Here is an 18723-nt window from a genome sequence, read left to right on the forward strand (position 1 = left end):
CACAACAACACTCTTCATTATATGTTATCTGGATTCTGTGTTATAGCTCAACACAAAGTCATGTGTAATTGTGGTGTGGAGTAACAGCATGTAATGCATCTATGTTTATCCATGCTGAGTCAACACCATCCAGAAGCACTGTTGGCTGCAGTTACAGCTACGAGTCTTTAGGTCTATATCTATAGCAGCTTTTCAAATCTTAACACTGAAATAATTTTGTCTATTATTCTTAGAGAAAAAAACTCTAGCTCAGTCAGATTAGATCCCGTCTGTAAACATTTTCTCAAGTCTTAATTTAGATCCAGCCTTTAACTGGGTCATTCTAACATGTGAACATACTTTTGATTTAAATCACTTTATTGCAGCTCTGGCTGCATGTTTAGAGTTAATGTGCAGTTAGAAGATTAACCCCCTTTGAAGTGTCAAGTCTTTAATGGCTTATTTTCTAGCAGAGAAAAAAAAGCTTAGCATGATGGCCATAAAGGTGGTTTTATCACACACAACTAGCCTCCAGTTAGTTGGATGAAACAACTAATTAAAAATTAAATTTAAATCTGAAAAAAAAATACTAGTGAATTATATCGGCCTGGACCTACAATCTTCTACACTAGCATGCTAATAAAAACAAAACGCTTCTGTCTAGTTTACTTCTCTAAGGTTTCACACTAAAAATTCAGTATTAAAAGTATGTGTGATTCACGCTGAAAGGGTATCGGCTGAATATTGTATTGGTCGGTTCTCAAAGATGCAATATCGGTATCGTATCAGAAATAAAAAGGTTGTATCGGGAGATCCCTACATAACAATATCTTCCACATCAAATTATGAGCTTCATTGTGTTGGACTAATACAGAAAATACCAATTAGCTAAATAGATGTTTTGGTTGTTGCTGTTGCGGTTCTAACACGAAAAAATAAGCTCAAAACATGTCCTATTATACAGATTCTATCAATGTTTTCCAACCCTACATGAACCAGCACAAAATGCTTTCTCCCTCTAAGTGCTTGTAGCACACAAGAAGCCCTTCTACGACTGACTCTGATGACTTCATGCTGCAGAGACAATGCGGCCCCCCTGGCTGGGCTGAATAAGGCCTGTGTGTGAGGTCATCAGACCAAGCCAAGCCTCCCTGGTCGCCACAACCGACCCATCCACACTTAGGCCAACCACTGCCTTAAACGGTCCTGTACCTTACAATGTAAAAAAAAAAAAAAACAAGAAACTAGTGGACTTATTTAAAGTGCTGAGTAGAAGATGAAAAAAATCTGGAAAGGTGGAAACCAAATGCAAGTCTAAGATCTATCTTCTGGTTTAAGCTTTCACTATATAAAGAGACACATTGGAGGATTCAGTGAAGAACACAGTCCCAAGGCACAGAAAAAGTAGGTTACCCATCTCAAATGGGTGCTGCTTAATCTTTGAGTAAATAATAATCCGTAGGCAACATCACATTTTCCAAGGGCTTGTATTTTATAAAAAGTCTTGCGCCTTTTCCTAAGCTTTTCTAATCCTTACCCATACTCCTTTTCTCAGTATCTCCTTGAAAAATAAGGAATTTCTCAAATAGAGTGGCAGCACAGTATTGCCACAGCAACAATAAGATGAGGATGACATCACTGAGCAGTGCTGCATTATTAAACACAAGTGCTAGTCAGAGGATTTACTCCGCTAGGCATAGAAACCGCCTCTCAGTGCATGATGCCCATCATCAGGCAATGACACCCTACAAACAGCTCCTTATAATCCAATATAACCACACTTCTTCTGCAACCCTGCGTTTTATACGGTAGACTGAACTATGGTATTTTCCCCATGTTTGATCTAGTTGTGTATTTGAATACTATGCTTACTAAGACACTATAAAAGAACCTAACATGGGATCTCTGTAATAAAAACTTAATAAAATCTCCAATAAATAAAAAAAGATTCTTACAAATGACCCACAAAAAAGATTTAAAATGAAAGTGACCTGACTCACCCCCTTATTTATGAAACACCTTAGACAACCAAGATGACAAACCAGTTCTTGGACAGAGAGGACAGATGGTTTAGAAGAGGGGTTAAGGAAGCCATCTTTGTTAAAAGAGAAAAGTCATAACTAAATAGAGAAATAGATAAATTGTGATTCAAATGGCCAAACTCTTAAGTCAAACAGAATAACAGACTCCAAAGACCCAGGAAAAAGACGAGTGGGTCTTTTGGTTTACATCTGACTTGGAATCTGCTCATTAGGATGGACCTAAAGGTGCTTCAAAACAGCAGCGCTCCAACAACAGGCTCCTCTACTGCGAGTCACCAGATGACCAAAAAACTGGGTGAAAGTCTGGTTGACTCCTATTTAAGCCTCTTTTTGTTGTCCTAACCTGGATAAGTGAGAATCTGCACAGGCGTACTTGTAAATGCCTTATAACAATAGGAACACTGTGAAAGCAATTTATGTTTGCTGCTTTTATGAGCAATAAAACATGTACTCCGCAGTTCGTGTCTCATGGACAGTCAACAGCAGTCTGAGCAATCTGTTTCTGAAATGAGCAACCAAATGCCAAATGGAAACAAACTAGGAGGTACTGGTAAGACGGCTGGAAAACAGCAACTTTTAGGCTTAAGCAGAAATCACAAATATGAAAGGGAATCCATATAAAATATTTTTATGTTTAGGATTTCGTCCTATTTTTCTTCTTTGTGTAGCTCTGTATCCAAGTTTTTTTATAGCATTTTACAGCCCTGAGGTCATATCAGTCCCACTTTAAATGCCCAGGACCGCCTGGAGGGTCAATGTCCAATCAGAATTTAAACATGTTTTAAATGTTTATTTTTAAAAGCCAGTTGGAAAATATTGTTTTTAAAAGCTTTTACTTTGAAAGTGACAGCTTTTGGCCGTTTGTTTGGTGAGAGCTCTGCACACAGGAGGCAGACTTTCAAAGCTTGCTATGTTTTGACACATTATCAATAATCTGTTTGCCATCATTAGTTCAGGTTAAAAATAGAGAACGTAGAATAATTTTACCGTACTCAGACTTCTCTTTGAGTGCTGTGCGATGTACTCTAATCGCATGATCAGTGTGTGCATTAAGTTCTTTGGTATTCTTATTTTTAAACTTTGCATGCCAGATATAAATTCAATCTCAATACATTAGATGCACACATCTGACACCCATGATTGAGCCAGACATACTACAGTTTGCAGAGAGTCGGAAGTATTGTTATTGCAATGCAGTTTTCTTCTATTGTTCATCTCTAATCTTGGAAATGTATTTAGCACAATCTAAGGTAAAGGGGAGAACAGACAGTGTTTTATCCAACTGTTTTACTGTAAGATTATAATCTAGAGTAAATTCAGATTAGGTTGTAGTTATCAGTAATGTATGCTGAATATGTTGGTCAATGGCTGCATGCTGCCTGCAGACAAAAAATATCATACGTGCAGTTGTTTTATTTTAAATCTTTTTTAAAATAATGGAGCTGAGCCGATGATCTGGCCTTTTAAAAACAGGGATAAAGTTACTCAATAAGAACTTATTGACTCCTGCTACAGAGCTATCTGGTTTCAACGTTAGCGTTGGTAATTATTCTGACCAGCTGTCTTTAGAGCCGTGGAACTGTAAACAAAGGTAGCAGGACAGTTAAATTCTGTTAAATTCAGGAAAACAATGACTAACTAAAGAACTGCAATGCAAATGAAGAACAAAGCAGTTTAATAACGCCAAAGTGAAAGATGTCGAGTCAGAGGGCATGATGTTTTCTCACGCACACAGTTTGGAAAAGGCTGACTACTGAGGAGAACCCCTCTTTAATTCTCAAAAATAAATTAAAACAATTAATAAATTACTAATTTTAAATATTTTCTAGAAAACCTTGTTTTCAGTTGTTGCTTTGTATGTATAACGTTGCACTAGAAAGTAAATAAACCTGCTTACGTTGTTTGTCTTTGCTCAATGGTCTAAGGAGAGTTTGTTTTGCACACTTGATGTGTTCAATATTAACTGAGATCAAAGATAGATGAGGGAAATCAATCTGCTTAGACCTGTTTCCCCTCCTGCTCCAGATGTTTTTCCTTCAGAGAGGTATTCCTTCTCGTAGGAGAAAAACAATGTTTAAAACATGACAGGCCAAGTTGATTATTGACCCATTTCTCACATGTCGGTCAGATAAAACTAGAGTGTTGGTGATGTTTAAAAACCCAAAGAAAACAAATCACATAGAAACTAGCTGGCTTCAGTATCTCCTCAGGTAGTTAATGGTTACACAGAGTGAAACCGGGTTATAGACCAGCAGCATACAATCACTGGCTGCTATCAGCTCTGACCCTGAACAAAGTGACTTGGTTAGAGGAAACACTGTTACCACAGGGCGACTGTTTACTCGCTGGAAGTCATAAGGAGCTCGTTTTGAACTTTCAACTGTTGTTAACAATGCAATGAAAAAAATGGCAGTAAACTCTCTCTTGGGTAATACAGCAGTGTTTTATGTTAAAAATAAAAGATCAGCCTCAAGTATCAGAAAATCTAAATTTGAGTCCCCTTCTGCTTTTTAACTGACAACCAAAGATCTATAATGATCACCTGGAAAAGGAGCCGGTCAGCCACCTACTTAACTTGGCAAGGAAAGAAAAAAGGCTGATATAAAATGATTTGCTGTTTGAGAAAAAAGGTACACGGTTTGACAGAGATTAAGGGAACAGGTCCCTTTTGGTGGCTGAATCTTTGACCTAATGACAGCAGTTCAGCGTTTCATAATCTAATCAAATCTGTCAGCGAACGTTGTATTCCAGGATTTAAACCGTGAGTGACCTTGTTTTCTGATGGGAAGCTGCTCAGACACAGCCTCAGTTTAGTTGCAGACATTATGTGGGGTTTTTTTTTTTTTTTTGTATAATCAGAGCCTCATTTAACCGCTTGTTATCCAGGTTCATCTCTTACCCATTCCTCTACGTCTCTGCCTTCCGATGCCCTCCCACCAACGAGAGGCTCTTCCCAGTAGATGTTTGGTTTTCCATAGCGCCAGATCTTCCCTCTTGTTTTCTGAGCAAAGAAAGCAGCAACGCCCAAAGCGATGACCACCAGGAATCCACAAACCATGGCTACTCCCTAAGAAAGCAAGAACACGAGGATCAGATCCAGAAAGTTCTCAGCGTGATAAGCTGAGTCATAAAGCTGATTTATGAACAGACATGTAGTTCCAAGAAACAGCACAGTCTTTATCATAAAGCGGAATAAACAGCAATAAAAAAAATTTGCTTTCTGGACATTTTTGCTGCTATAAGATTTTAGTTTAATTTTGGTACGGTACATGAAAGTCTTTTGATGGGAAAAAGTGATTTTATGGACCATCTCTATATTGCAAAAAATTAAATTAAATTAAATAGCTGTTTTGTTAAGAACTATAGAAGTAGATTAAGCAATTCTAAAAAAAACGAGTGGTTTAAGAAATTAGTATCAAGAGGAAAACCACTGACCTCCTGTGGGTCAACAAAACAGTAGTGGTACAGGTACTGGTTGTATACAGGAAAGCCTCCCAGTCCTCCCATCTGTGAGTAGCTGTTCTGATAGAGGCTCTGACACATCATGAGCATCGGATTATACAACATGTTGGAAGAGCTCTGGGCCATGGGGTTTACTCCCACGATGTAGACAATGGTCATGATACCCTGAAAAAAGAGATAAACAGACATACAGTATGTTATCATACTGACAAAGAGGCCCTACTGAGTTATCTGTTCATTATATCAGTGGAATGAACATATGGTGAGAACAAACAGTACAGGGAAAACCAGATAACTACCTGCTAGAGAATGACAGGGAGAGACATGCATGGATGGATGGATGGATGGATGGATGGATGGATGGATGGATGGATGGATGGATGGGTGGATGGATGGATGGATGGATGGATGGATGGATGGATGGATGGATGGATGGATGGATGGATGGATGGATGGATGGATGGATGGATGGATGGATGGAAGGATGGATGGATGGATGGATGGATGGATGGATGGATGGATGGATGGATGGATGGATGGATGGATGGATGGATGGATGGATGGATGGATCTTACTGTACATGTGAGTAAGGGCCAAATTGAACCCAACAAGACAATTTATCTGGCCCTCAACAGCATAAACTTGCATATCATATCAAAATATTATGCTCTAGAATAATGTAATCAAAAGTTTCTTGGATACAGCCCGCAATAAAATGCGAATGCATGTTAGCAGGAAAAAAAAAAGCTAATGTATTAGCATTTTTATTGAGGAGTCAAAAAATGCAGCTTTAGCTTTAAAATAAAAATAAGTTCTGGTAAGAAATGTATATTCTAAAGTTAGATACGTAGATTTAAATACCTTTTTTTAGTTTATTCATGTCAAGACATGACATATTACATGTTATCTTATTTATTATTTAAGTAAGGTAAAATAAAATTTAAAAAAAGAGAGCAGCCTTGGAGGAGAAAATGAAAATGTTTGGATTATCTATTTCTAAATGTATGTATGAATAAAGCAAATGTGGCTTTAACTTGGAAATTTGAAAAAACTTTGAAAGTATTTTTGTTAATGCATTTTAAATTAGAAATACTTTTTGCTAGGATATTTAAAAATTCAATATTAGACATTCTTTGTATACCATTATAATTAGTTAGCATAATGACTAATGGGATTCTTCTGAGTCTGCAGTTTGTAAAAAAAATGTAGTTTTGACTTAAAATAGATGTAGTTTTAAAATAAAATCATTGCTGTCAATACATTACACTTTTAAATGGTGACATTTTAAAATGACTTTTTGTCCCTTTTTGCTTGAACATCTTTTGAATTAAATATTTATTAATGAATCAGTTTACAAAAGGAGATCTCAAAGAGGCAGATGAAAATGCAGTTTGAATGATCTACTTCCAATTCTTTTATTAAGTTGCATTAATGCATTTTCATTAGACGACTGTGTCCTATTTACTTCCATACAATAGAAAGTTAAAAAATGAAATATTCGGTAACCTCATAAGTCTCTTATACATATACACACACAAGCGGGGCAACATCTCCTCTGTTTTCCCCTTTTCCTAGCTGTAGGATGTATTTTGTTTGCAGCTGCAGCAAACCCACTTGTTTCTGTAGATCAATCCAGAACAACAGCTAGAAAAAACTTTCAAAACTGTCTATTTAAATAACCATACACCACCTGAAGCCCTGCTAAGAGCTCATGCTGTATGATTACTACAGGTTTAAGAAATAATGAAATTACAATATTTTGTTATTGATAATTCATCAGTGCATGATATTCATATTAATGTCTGCCTCAACTTGCAAAATCAAATCACCATTTAAAATCAAAGTTTAAATTTGCACAAAAAACACTATTTCAGGAACTTAGACTCAACTTTATTTAGGAAATTCTGGTTCCTGTAGCCCGGCTCAGAGTGGGAATGATTTTTAGGCCCTGGCATTTTTCCATCTACACTGGCCCACTTCCCCAGTGTGTTTACTACAGTACATAAAACAGATTAACATCTCAGGGAGTTTTTAATCTATTTCAATAGAACAGTGTTGCTTTCTCTAAAGCATCAGTGAGCAACAGGTAAACACGTCAGTCTCTCAACTATAGCTGTATATAATCTGTAAATCTTTTAACTATTATCTGTCATTATTTATCCTGTATTATAACCCCTCTAATACATATATAATCCAAATCCTAACTTTCCTGTATAATCTGTATCTCCCATATATATATAATTGTTTATATAATAGCCTCTTACAATTACTCTGTTTATATATACAATTTGAGTCCATGCATACATAGTCTCTGTACACATGTAACTAAATATTTCTATCCTGTATAGCCCTTCTGGATAGATGCAAACTACATTTCATTGCTTTGTACTTGTGACAGTGTAACGACAATAAAGTTGAATTCTATTCTATTCTATTCTCACATCTACCCTGCCCCTTTTTAAACCTCTAAGTATTTATCACATCAGTTAGTATACAGTGTTAACGGCATAAATGGTTTTTGAATTACAAAAATATTTGATTGTTACCTGCAGGACACCTAAGAGAACGCTGGTTATGAGGACAGCCAGGAAGAACTTCCGGCTGCGGACGACACTGGATTTAGAGAAGCTGGCGATGAAGAATGATAAACATCCAACAAAGTTAATCGCCGCCATGGCGATCATGGCAGTTTTGGCCGAGTAAGGCGAAACGTTGGAGCCATAGTAGTTTCCATAGCCCCCATAACCTCCACCATAACCTGAGCCATAGCTTCCCCCATAGCTGCTGCCGTAGCCCATTCCAGAGCCGTAGTAACCCCCTCCCGCTCCATATCCATACTGGTATTCCCACATAAGTGTTGAAGCAACGCAGGCGAATATGGCCAGACACAACACAATGACCGTGGCCATCATAATCTTGATGATCCCAGGGGGGGACTGCCATTTGTAGAAGTGCTGAGGCCTGTCTTCGATGTAGTAAGACCCCGGCGGCGGTGGGTATGCGTTGTAATCACTCTGAGGGCCTTGGAAGCTGCCAACAGGACCGAAGCCATTGTTGGACGGAGCAGAGAAAGGTGGGCTGTAGACTGGCGGGCTGTCGTAGTGTTGCTTGTCAAACATTGCTGGAGATGTCCAGAACTGGAAACAGAAACGCAAAATCAGAGAGGCGTAAAAAGAAAAAAAAACTTAGATCGAAACGGTGTAGAGTTTCTCCTCACTGATTCCTAGCAAAACTGAACTGAACAATGCGACGTGGAAAGATCAGGGCAGGTTAGGCGTGCCCTCCAGCGATAATGAGGCTTAGTAACAGAACAGTGTAAATGTTTTACTATCTGAAAGCAGGTGTGACCTGGGGGCATAAAAACCTGGCTTGTTGTTTCCTTTTTTTCATGAAGTGTTGCTCAAATTACAGCTTCATGGAAAAATATCCAAACTCTGAAGATCAATGCATTGTATTGTTTTTATTCAAAAGAGCAACAAAACAGAGAGGAACAAAAATGAGCAATAGAGTTCAACATTTTATAAAAAAGTATGAAAAGAGTCACATTAGCATCAGAAACAACATTACAGGAAAACAATTTGTATTCAAGCTTCACGTATAAAATGAACTGGACTATAAGTAAAGCAAAATGTGCAATAAAAGGCAGACTTCAGACAGGCCAGGAAAGGATTAGGATTTTAAGGACATTCATCTGTGAGTAGCGTAGACAACAAAAACGGAAAAGGAAACCTTCTCCTACATGAAAGGGATTGGATCAGCGTATATTCAGGTGGAAGACGGACTCAATCAAAGTAAAGACCTTAGATTCAACAAGGGTCAGGGCCAAATATATAAAAACTGTTCATAGAGGAATAAACCCATCTATCATTTAGTTTCACTGACATCATGATTATGCTGGTTAATCACATAAAAAACAACAAAACTCACTACAATTGTGATCTTATTGTAACCAAATGTGTTTTTATTCAACATTAATATATTTTTTAAAACGTATGATTTTATAGAATATAAATAATAAAGCAATTACTTGAGATTGGAGACATCTGAACCAGCTAAGGCCCAGTGAGCAGTGGAGATGTTGGTACCAGGACAGAAAAACAATCCTTTCCTTTTTGCTGCTTCACAGGCTGTAGGAGTGTCTCCAACCCCCACAAGGAAAAGGATTTTCAATATTTCACATCTACTCAAGCAGCTAAGATGTTTTGCTACAAATCTTACAGTGATATGCAAGGCCCCTGTGTATGGTTTAACAATGCCTATTCTTCTGCACAGAGCCCTGCAGGGAGGGGGTCAGGAAACCTGGATGACTGGGAAGTCATGTGAAAAGCAGAACAAAGTAAATGTTACAAATAAAAACTTCTACTTTTATCCTTTTTCTCCAATTAATAAGAAAACTAAGTTTGTTTGTTTAATTCTTTTCCAAGGCTGACAAAGTATCGGTGTTAGAAAGCCCTGTGAATAATTTAAGCGTCGAGGGTCACATGTTCAAAGTATTTCTCCATTTATCTGACTGATAGCAGGAAAGTCAGATACTTTGTTTGCATTTGTATAAAAGATAAGATTAAAGAAAAGTAATAATCAGCATTCTTTCTGAGAAGCAAAGAAAGTAAAGTTTTAGCAATTTTCTTTGACATATTCAACCAGACTAGATATTTCTGTTTTAATCCATAGCAGCACCAGGGCTCAGTGGATATCTAATGATGGTGACAGTACATCCACCTCAGTTTGTATGTTTAACCCTTTAAAGCCTGGTCCAAGAATAAAACAAAACAGAAAATTACTTTTTTTTTGTTTGAATTCCTTATTTGCCCTTTTAACAAAATATGTAAAAAGAAAAAACAGAAATACATTTTTGATATTAATAATTTATTACTATGCGATAAGTCAAGATTATTTTTTGTGTAGTCTTCTACTGGCTGTTATCAGGTATATCTGAATGTGTACAATAGGATTTTGAGCAAAGTTTTAAGATTAAATTATGCAAAAGCTGTCAGATTCAAAACATTTCAGAAACCTTATGTATCAAATACGATACATTTGGCATTGCAGGGTTAAAACGATTTAACTTCTTATGAGTTTATTAAAGAAATCAGAGAAAACCAAAGACAAATTCAGCAGCTGCTAAAATAAATAAATATTTAAACGTTAAACTGGTATTGTTTTTAGGGCTGAAATCTACTATGTACATATAAGTAAAATACATTGAATCTAAAATATTTCATATAAGTTGTACGTTTTTCTCCCCTCTGTTCATGAGGTAGGATTAAAGTAGCAGACACAACTAAAACACACTTTTTACTCATTTCATTTAGGTATTTATTACGGCTGCAATTACAAATCAATAAAGCTACATAAACTTTAAACAAAAGCAGATAGAAGCACATTTTAAAGTAAGGCCGATTCATTCCAACATAGATTTTTTGGCTTATATCTGATCGATTTCCAATATCGGATTGGGACATCCCGAAGTTTCAAAGGAAAAAAATACAAATAAAACGGTTTGAACCAAGTATTCAATACAGTCATTGGTGACATTCAAGCTTTGCAAAAGTGATTTCACATGGCAAGAGCTGCCTGCATGATGATATAGCCCCTAAAACAAGATGGAGACTCTGATGAGGATGAAGGGAAACAAACAAAAGGCTAAGTCACTATTAACGAAACTGGAGATGTCCCAACTAGATCTGCAACTGATGATTATTTTAAAAATCGATTAATCTATTGATTATTTTTTGTGATTGATCGATCAATAATCGTATAGCATAAGGTTCCTTAAAGAAGATTTGTATTAAATTTAACGAGCTGAAACTTAAACTTTTCCACTTGAGGAGTTCTGGATAGAACATATTGAAAGACGAAAATGTTTTTTTTTAAACTTAAATGCAAAATTTTAAGAATTTGTTTTGACAATTTTGATATAATTACTGCTCTAAGTGCTTTGCTTTGTCAGCTAAAAGCTTGCTTTACAGTCTCTATACTCCAGTTTAAGATTAATCCATAAGCAAATTAGTCGATATTAGTTAATATATTGGGCAGCTCAGTGGTAGAGTGGGTAGAACTGCTGCCTTGCAGAAAGAAGGTTCTGGGTTTGGTTCCTAGCTTGGGATCTTTCTGCATGGAGTTTGCATGTTCTCTCTGGGTACTCTGGCTTCCTCCCACAGTCCAAACCATTAGGTTAATGGGCTTCTAAGTTCTGCTTAGGTGTGAATGGTTGTTTGTCTGTGTCTCCCTGTTATGGACTGGTGATCCGTCCAGGGTGTACCCTGCCTCTCATGACCCCGCTTGGGATAAGCCTGACAAAAAATGGATGGATAAATTAGTTGATGTTTATTTTTTTATAGTTTCAGCCCCAGTCCGAAACCAGTATCAATACGGAAAATTGGTCCACTATCAACCAAAAAATTGAATATTGGAAAATATCAGCCTGCATCTAATATCCTCAATAGGAGCACACTGATGGAAACGCTGCACTCCTTCATTTCTATCCGGCACAGAGCCAGAGTAGCAAAAGCTATGCTACTAGAGTAGGCGCTATGTCGGCAGTGTGGTTTGTTACAGGGCAAAATGTAAATTGTCTTATTTCTCACAAAAGTGGACACCCAAAGGAGAAACACATAAGGTAATAATTGCTAAACACCCTTAACTCTTCTTAGATAAACTACAAACAGTTGAAGAATATACAACCAACCCTGGAAGAAAAACATCTGTATGGTTATGTAGCCTGTAGTATTTACATAAAATGCAGCTTGTGCTGAAACTGTCTTGAGGGCTGATGGTCTATTTGGTTGTAGGGTAAATGGTAAAAAAAAAAAAGGGTCAGAGAACTTGACCAAAGCTCTTTAAACTACATTCAGTCATTCACACATTGATAGTGGCAAACTACTACTATACTCCATTGTAGCCACAGCTGCCCTGGGGCTCACTGACAGAAGCGAGGCTGCCGTACACTGGCGCCACCGGGCCCTCTGACCACCATCAGCAGACAATACAGGTGAAGTGTCTTACCCAAAGACACAAAAACACTGAAAGGCAGAGCCTGGGCTTGAACTGACAACCCTCCTGTTGCAGGGAAAACTCTTTTATTCGACCCCGCTGTTGCCCAGGGATGTCTTTGGTTTGGTTTTTCAGTTGAGCCCAGTTTTTTTCCTCTAGCGCGTGAGTGTGGTGCTCCCAGACACCATTTGATAAAACACTTTTCCAAGTCCACTTTATTTTTCAAATCACTGTTCTGATAAAATATTGACTATTAAACGACTGACCAACAATCTGATCAATAGACAGTTTTCATGTGAAGCATGATTATTTATCACTGAACAAGATCAGAACAGAACATTAATCACACTTATTTGCTTTGTTTGTTTGAATGTTGTATTTCAGAATAAAAGCTGTTTTTCTCATAATTAATCAAAAGAAATAACCTTATTTTATTTATAATTAAAATAAATGTTAGTTGGAGTGCCAAAGTGTCTCCTTTAATCAATCTAACTGTATTTGTTACAGAAAGTCCTCCTAACAAATACGCTTTGCTGACAGGCTGGTGTCTCTGCAGAACATTTCTAAGGGGACCAGAAGCAACATGGCGACACATTCAGAGGTTCTAACATAAAGGCAGACGTACAGCCTCTGGCCCCCCTCAAAGTTTCATAACTCTTCTTCTTTATAGGACTAGGAGACACCCAGCAGAGGAGGTCTCGCCTCAGAGCCTTCAACCTTCCCATTATAAGCCCGCTTCATTCCTGCATCCCCAGTTCTCCTCCCCCTCCCACCATAACTTATTTGCTTTGTTTCCTGAGCAGGAGGGCCAAACGTCAAGACTGCTCGTCACACAAACAGTGTTGCCATGGAGTCAGAGTTTTAAAAAAGAAAATTGGGGCACTGTCCAGGAATCAAACAAGGGCTCCTCTGTGCAACTCTTGTGGGGGGAGGTTGAGGTGAAACAGAGATAGAGAGAACAGAGGACAGGTGAATAAGCATTCCAGTTTCAGGGAATCTTTGTTGTTCAACAGTTAGTCTTGCATGAGTTTGCATGCTCTGATTAGGAGAGTTTGGATCTATAATTGACTAGCAGGAATTCATCTCAGATATTTTAGGGTTTCAATACTCAGCTTAGACCCTCTGTCACACTAAAACATCAACTAAATCAACTTAAAGAAATATTTCTAAATAATCGAAGAAAATAATGAAGTCTCAACTTCAAATTCAATTTATTCTTCTTTTCAAGGAAGTGTAGTTATCAAAAGCTGTGCTCAAGTTTATCCTCTATGTTTACTAAATTTAGTTTTGTGTCATTAATTTATCAAAACTACACAGGAGTCTTTAAAAGCTTTTCTTTGGTAAAGAATCATATACCTTAGGAGAGGCAGTATTATACAGACAAGGTGTTATACAGTTAAAACTGTTGAATTTTACTGAGGAAAAAGACATGTTGACTTTAGAGGACTTAAAATTTAAATCCAAACTGTTTCCAAAATGCAGCTTGATCATTGAGTGACAGGACCGAATTCTATAAGAATAAAGCTTCTTTAAGTTTCTGTTTAAAGTTGGGCTGCAATTAACGATTATTTTGCAAATTGATGAATATTTAGAATATTTTTGCCATTAACCGTTTTAGAATTGGAAAGCAAAAAGTTCCTTAAAGAAGAGTTTTTAAAAATTAAACCAGGTGGAACTAAAACTTTTCCACTTGTGGAGTTCTGGATAGAGCATATCGACAGACAGGTTTTTTTTCTCTGTTTTTTATTCAAAATTTTTTTTTTTTTTTTTTTTTTTACAATTTTGTTAGAATTACTGCTCTAAGTGGGTCGCTCTGTCAGCTAAAGTCATGTTTTAGATTCTCTAAAGTCCAGTTAACAAATAATCAATTAGTAAATTAGTTGAGGATTGTTTCAATAATCGATTAATCATAATTAATCCGATTAATTGTTTCCCTTCCTAATGTAAAGGTGTCGTCTGAATGAACGCCTCTGAAGAAAACAAACTATCCTCTATAAGGTTTTGACTGGCTTTGTGCAGTTCTTTCATTCTTTCAAAGAGAAAAGTAAAGCAGAAAATTTATTTTAAAAAGGTTTTCATCCCTCAGTAACAGCTTCCACACAGATGAATGTGGGCCCCATTTATTGATCAGATAGCAAACTGTATTTTTAGTTTCCATTTCTTGGTGCATCTGTTGTTCACTGATTAAGCAGCTGATAATTTTTAGATCAGTCACATGTTTCAACAAGAGAACACCTTTAATTATTGGCCAATCATTCGTTAATGATTGGCCAATAATTACAATTACAAAAAATTAGGTTAAAAAACAAAAGAGTCAACCATTGCAATCATAAATATCGTCAAACCTTGTTGAGCTGTTTCAGTATCTTTCAAAGCATCTCTGCCTAAAATGTAATATTTATCTTTAAAGTGAAAACCCTGAATATATCATAGAGGGCTTTAACTCATTAGTAGCAATAGAGTACTAGTATTAGGACTACTAATGTGTAAAGGTATTTATCTAATGCTCCCATGTTGTTGTTGTTTTGTTTTGCTTCAGTAGGGGAAAACACTGAATTTGGACCATGGTGATTGGTCAGGTCAAACACCCACCAGCAGAAGCATGAACTCCACTGCAACACAGAGACTCTATGATCTGGCTCTGATGAAGGAATTCCAGTTATAGTCACATGCCGTACATCTGTCAAAAATAATTAGGCTACAGAGAAAACGTAGGCAGGGTCCCACTGACATTCACCCAGGAGTCAGCCAAAGCTTGCTGTACAAGTGCAAAACAACATGGCTCTAAAAAAAAGAGCAGGGGCAGAAAAAAACTGATCAGATCGGACAGAAAAACAGAAAACAAGATTGTATAAATTCCTATGTTATGTGTTTGAGAAAAGCACTTTTTACTTTTTTGACAATGGAGCTAATTTGGTGCCATAAAGTTTGTTCCAAAGGGGGAAAAAATGAAACAAAAAACGTTTTGCAACAGACAATAAAACATTTTGAAATAAAAAAAAAAAAAACTGAGAAAACCAAAAAAAACTGTGAAACAAACAAACTTTTGAGTTTTTTTTTTCTTTTTTTGCAGTTTCAGATTTGATTCTTTCTAAAATGTTCACTTACATTTAGAATATCAATGTGTTACAGATATTTCCAGCTCTCACATCCCTGAATGCAACAGCTGCAAATATGTGGTTTAGCCTGTGTTGAGCTTTCAGTCATGATGTGTTGAGCTGTGATGTGAGGCTCCGCCCCTTACACCAAAACAGTGAGAAGTTTGAAGCACAAAAATAATTTTAAATAACTTTTTCCATGTTCCACTTTTCCTTTTTCATTTGCAATTTTTTTTTTACAGTTTACACATTTGATTTTGTTCTTTTTTCAGTTAAAAAGTTTTTCTTTTACAGGTTACGTTATTTTCTTTTGAACAAACTTTATGGCTCCAGTTTAATCCCATATTTGACTTAATTAGTATACTGCTAGGCTGAAATACTTTACTAAAGTGTTTAAGACCAAAGAAATCCGAAAGAGATTTTCTAAACTGGTTGATTAGGCAGCTGAAGCAATAATAAAGTGGGAAAACAGCAAGAAAAACTGAATTATATATCTATGAAGCATCAGATACTCACATGATCAGGCCATAAAATTATCTTATGAATAACAATACCAATTTCATAATATTTACACCTTTTAAAACACTAAAACGATGCAATTGCTTTTATTTGAAACTGTTGTAAAAAAAGGATACATTTCTTAAATAATGGTGATTATAATCTCTTTCAGTTGTCTGGATTCTAAGAGCTGGGAAATAATCTGTCAATATTTTATAAGCAAAATATGTATTTTTTTCTGTGCTTTCTTTATAGAGCAACACCATTAGTACAACAGTGTAAGAAAAAAAGATTTTTGTTTATTTGTCTTTATTTTAGAGGGGAGGTCCCTGTTGGCATTCCATTGAACACACTTTAGGAGTGGTATAACAGAAAACTGGCGTCTTTAAACCATAAACATTAAACTGCTATTACTAATAGCAGTTTTTAATTTGAATATAAAACTATTAATTACGCATCCCTGCACCAATTAAACCAAAAATATAGTTAAATAGGATCAAAATGTGACAAATTACCTCAAAACTGAGAATATTATGATAGAATGATTTTCTAGTTGACCTTTTCCAGTGTGATTTACACAGATTGTTGAATTAGATCAACTGATGCAGATCGATTTTAAACCCAGGGACTAAAACATAAAACATGTCCCCTGACTGACTGACCCACCTGTTCAAATAACACATCTGACCCCAACATACCGGTAAAGTATTTAAATGGTTTCAGATACAAATAGAAAGGTTATAGTATTCTAAAGGAAAATTAACCTAATGGAAATAAAGAATTTGTTTTATCCAACATTGGGTCCTCTTACCTGGAGTGGAGCCTCGGTCAGTTGTGTCCTTTTGTGTTCTCACTTAAAATCCTTTCTTGAAGTCAAAGTTTTTGTCCAATTTGTTAGATATTGGTCTCACATCACATTGACTTGTTTTTTTTTTTTTTATGTATGTGTTACTCAGATTCTATTTGAGTTTTTAAAAAGTCTTTTTTCTTCGTTTGAAGCGTCAGTCCTGGAGAAACTAAACGGTTTTTCCAGCTGCAGCCTCTGAACAAGCGCTCTGCTCTCAGACCCGCCTCTCCGCACACCTCTGCACCTCCGCCTTTTCACCGCTAGAGGTCAGGATTTTACTGATAGCAATAAATAAATAAATAAATAAAAGCTCCCTGTTTATTCACTGGTCAATTTTATCCCCATGACAAAGAGATACAAAGTTTTTATCTCCCAACAAGGTTCTTGAGTAACAAACAACGGAATTACAAATGTGTTTAAAAAGAAAATAGCTAAGCAGTGGATTCCTGCTCAGTTTTAGAGTTTAGTCACCATGCAGCCCAGACTTTGGTCTCACAGAAAGAAAGTTCATGGGTCAATTTCCAGCTCTGCTCGTTCTGCAAAGAGTTTGCATGTGCAATACACTGTTTCTCTCTTAGTTATCTAGGCCTTTTTCTCTCACAGGCTACAGCTGGTTGCTTTGCATTACCTTGTGCCATTAATTGTCTCAGAAATGTCCCAGGGTGGAATTGTCAGAAATTGAAAAAATCAGCTTAAATGTGAACAATGAAAGGATAAAAAGTGGCTAATTTTAAAGTTTAACTTTACTTAAAAAATATATATATATGTGGAGGAAAAAACTTGGATTTGCATGTATTTGCTTGCATGCTCTAAGTAAGTTTGCACACAATGCAGAAGGTAGTTTCATCTACTTCCCTTCACAGAAACTTAAAAAACCTTGCAAGCCAACTACTTGGTAATTCAAAGTTTTAAAGGTGTGAGGTCTGATGAAGCAGTCCATTCCCAATTCTTTCTTGTATTTTTGAGCTACTGTTTAGCTAGAAAACCTGTCCAGTACCAATCTTTACTTTTCTGTTTTGAAAAATACATTTAACAGAATATTCAATTATTTTCTGCCCTCTAAATGTAGTGAGGCATTTCTGTATCCCTAGCACAAAAAGCGGCATTGAACATTTTAAAAAGCTGGTTTGAAGGTGCTAGCAGATGTTTTAATATTAAATAGGGGGCTGAGGTGCTGGGAATTAAGATTTAACCTGTTACACCAAGAGGTTTTCAGAACTAATTTTCCACCTGAAAATATAGAAAAAACAAATAAAAAATAAGTCCACAGCTTAAAGGTCTGAATAGAAAGTTTTAACAGCTGCATAGAGGCAACATAAATTGTTGGGGGTTTGTTTCTACATTAGGGAATCTTACAGCAGTTATTAATTTGAGATAAAGTAATTCTTACATGTTTAAACTGCCAGGGTCAGCAAAGAATCAAATGACCTCCCTGCAGTATCTTTAAAGAACATTTGAAGTCCTCTGGTATAGATTATTGTCTCTGAGCTCAGTCAGACTGAGTTGGTGAGCAGCAGCAGAGCATCACTTTTTAAGTGTTTCAACAGATTTTCTGTTAAATCTCAGCTTGGTCTGTCCAATTACACAGTTCATTGTCCAAATGGCTGGGAAGCCCTCTCAGATCCCCTCTTGTAGAAAGTTTGCTTAGCAAGCTGGCCAATGCCAAAGGTATTACCTCTCATATATACAAAATCTTAGTTATTCAATTGGGCGACCCATTATCAAAGATTAAAAAACACTAGACTGAAGACACGACCCTGGACGTCTCAGAGGGTGATTAGCACTCATGTTTAGGAAATGTAAA

At 36.5% G+C, this 18723-nt stretch overlaps 1 protein-coding gene across 2 annotated transcripts in view; it reads right to left on the reverse strand.

The window, feature by feature from the left end:
* Window positions 1–17117, reverse strand: part of si:ch73-61d6.3 (occludin) — a 30042-nt gene extending 12925 nt beyond the window's left edge. The window contains exons 1-4 of one of the 2 annotated variants that reach the window (XM_038286555.1): window positions 16884–17117; window positions 8030–8620; window positions 5457–5648; window positions 4921–5088 (exon numbers count right to left, since the gene is read on the reverse strand). In XM_038286555.1, coding sequence (XP_038142483.1) covers window positions 4921–5088; window positions 5457–5648; window positions 8030–8602 — 933 coding nt within the window. In that variant the 5' untranslated portion in view covers window positions 8603–8620; window positions 16884–17117. Of the gene's footprint in view, window positions 1–4920; window positions 5089–5456; window positions 5649–8029; window positions 8750–16883 lie in introns of those variants that run through there. The other variant, XM_038286564.1, reaches the window with a different exon arrangement.
* Window positions 17118–18723: the final 1606 nt, after the last annotated feature.

Source organism: Cyprinodon tularosa, unplaced genomic scaffold, assembly GCF_016077235.1.
Source record: "Cyprinodon tularosa strain WSP-4 unplaced genomic scaffold, ASM1607723v1 ctg106, whole genome shotgun sequence".
NCBI classification, from domain to species: Eukaryota; Metazoa; Chordata; class Actinopteri; order Cyprinodontiformes; family Cyprinodontidae; genus Cyprinodon; species Cyprinodon tularosa.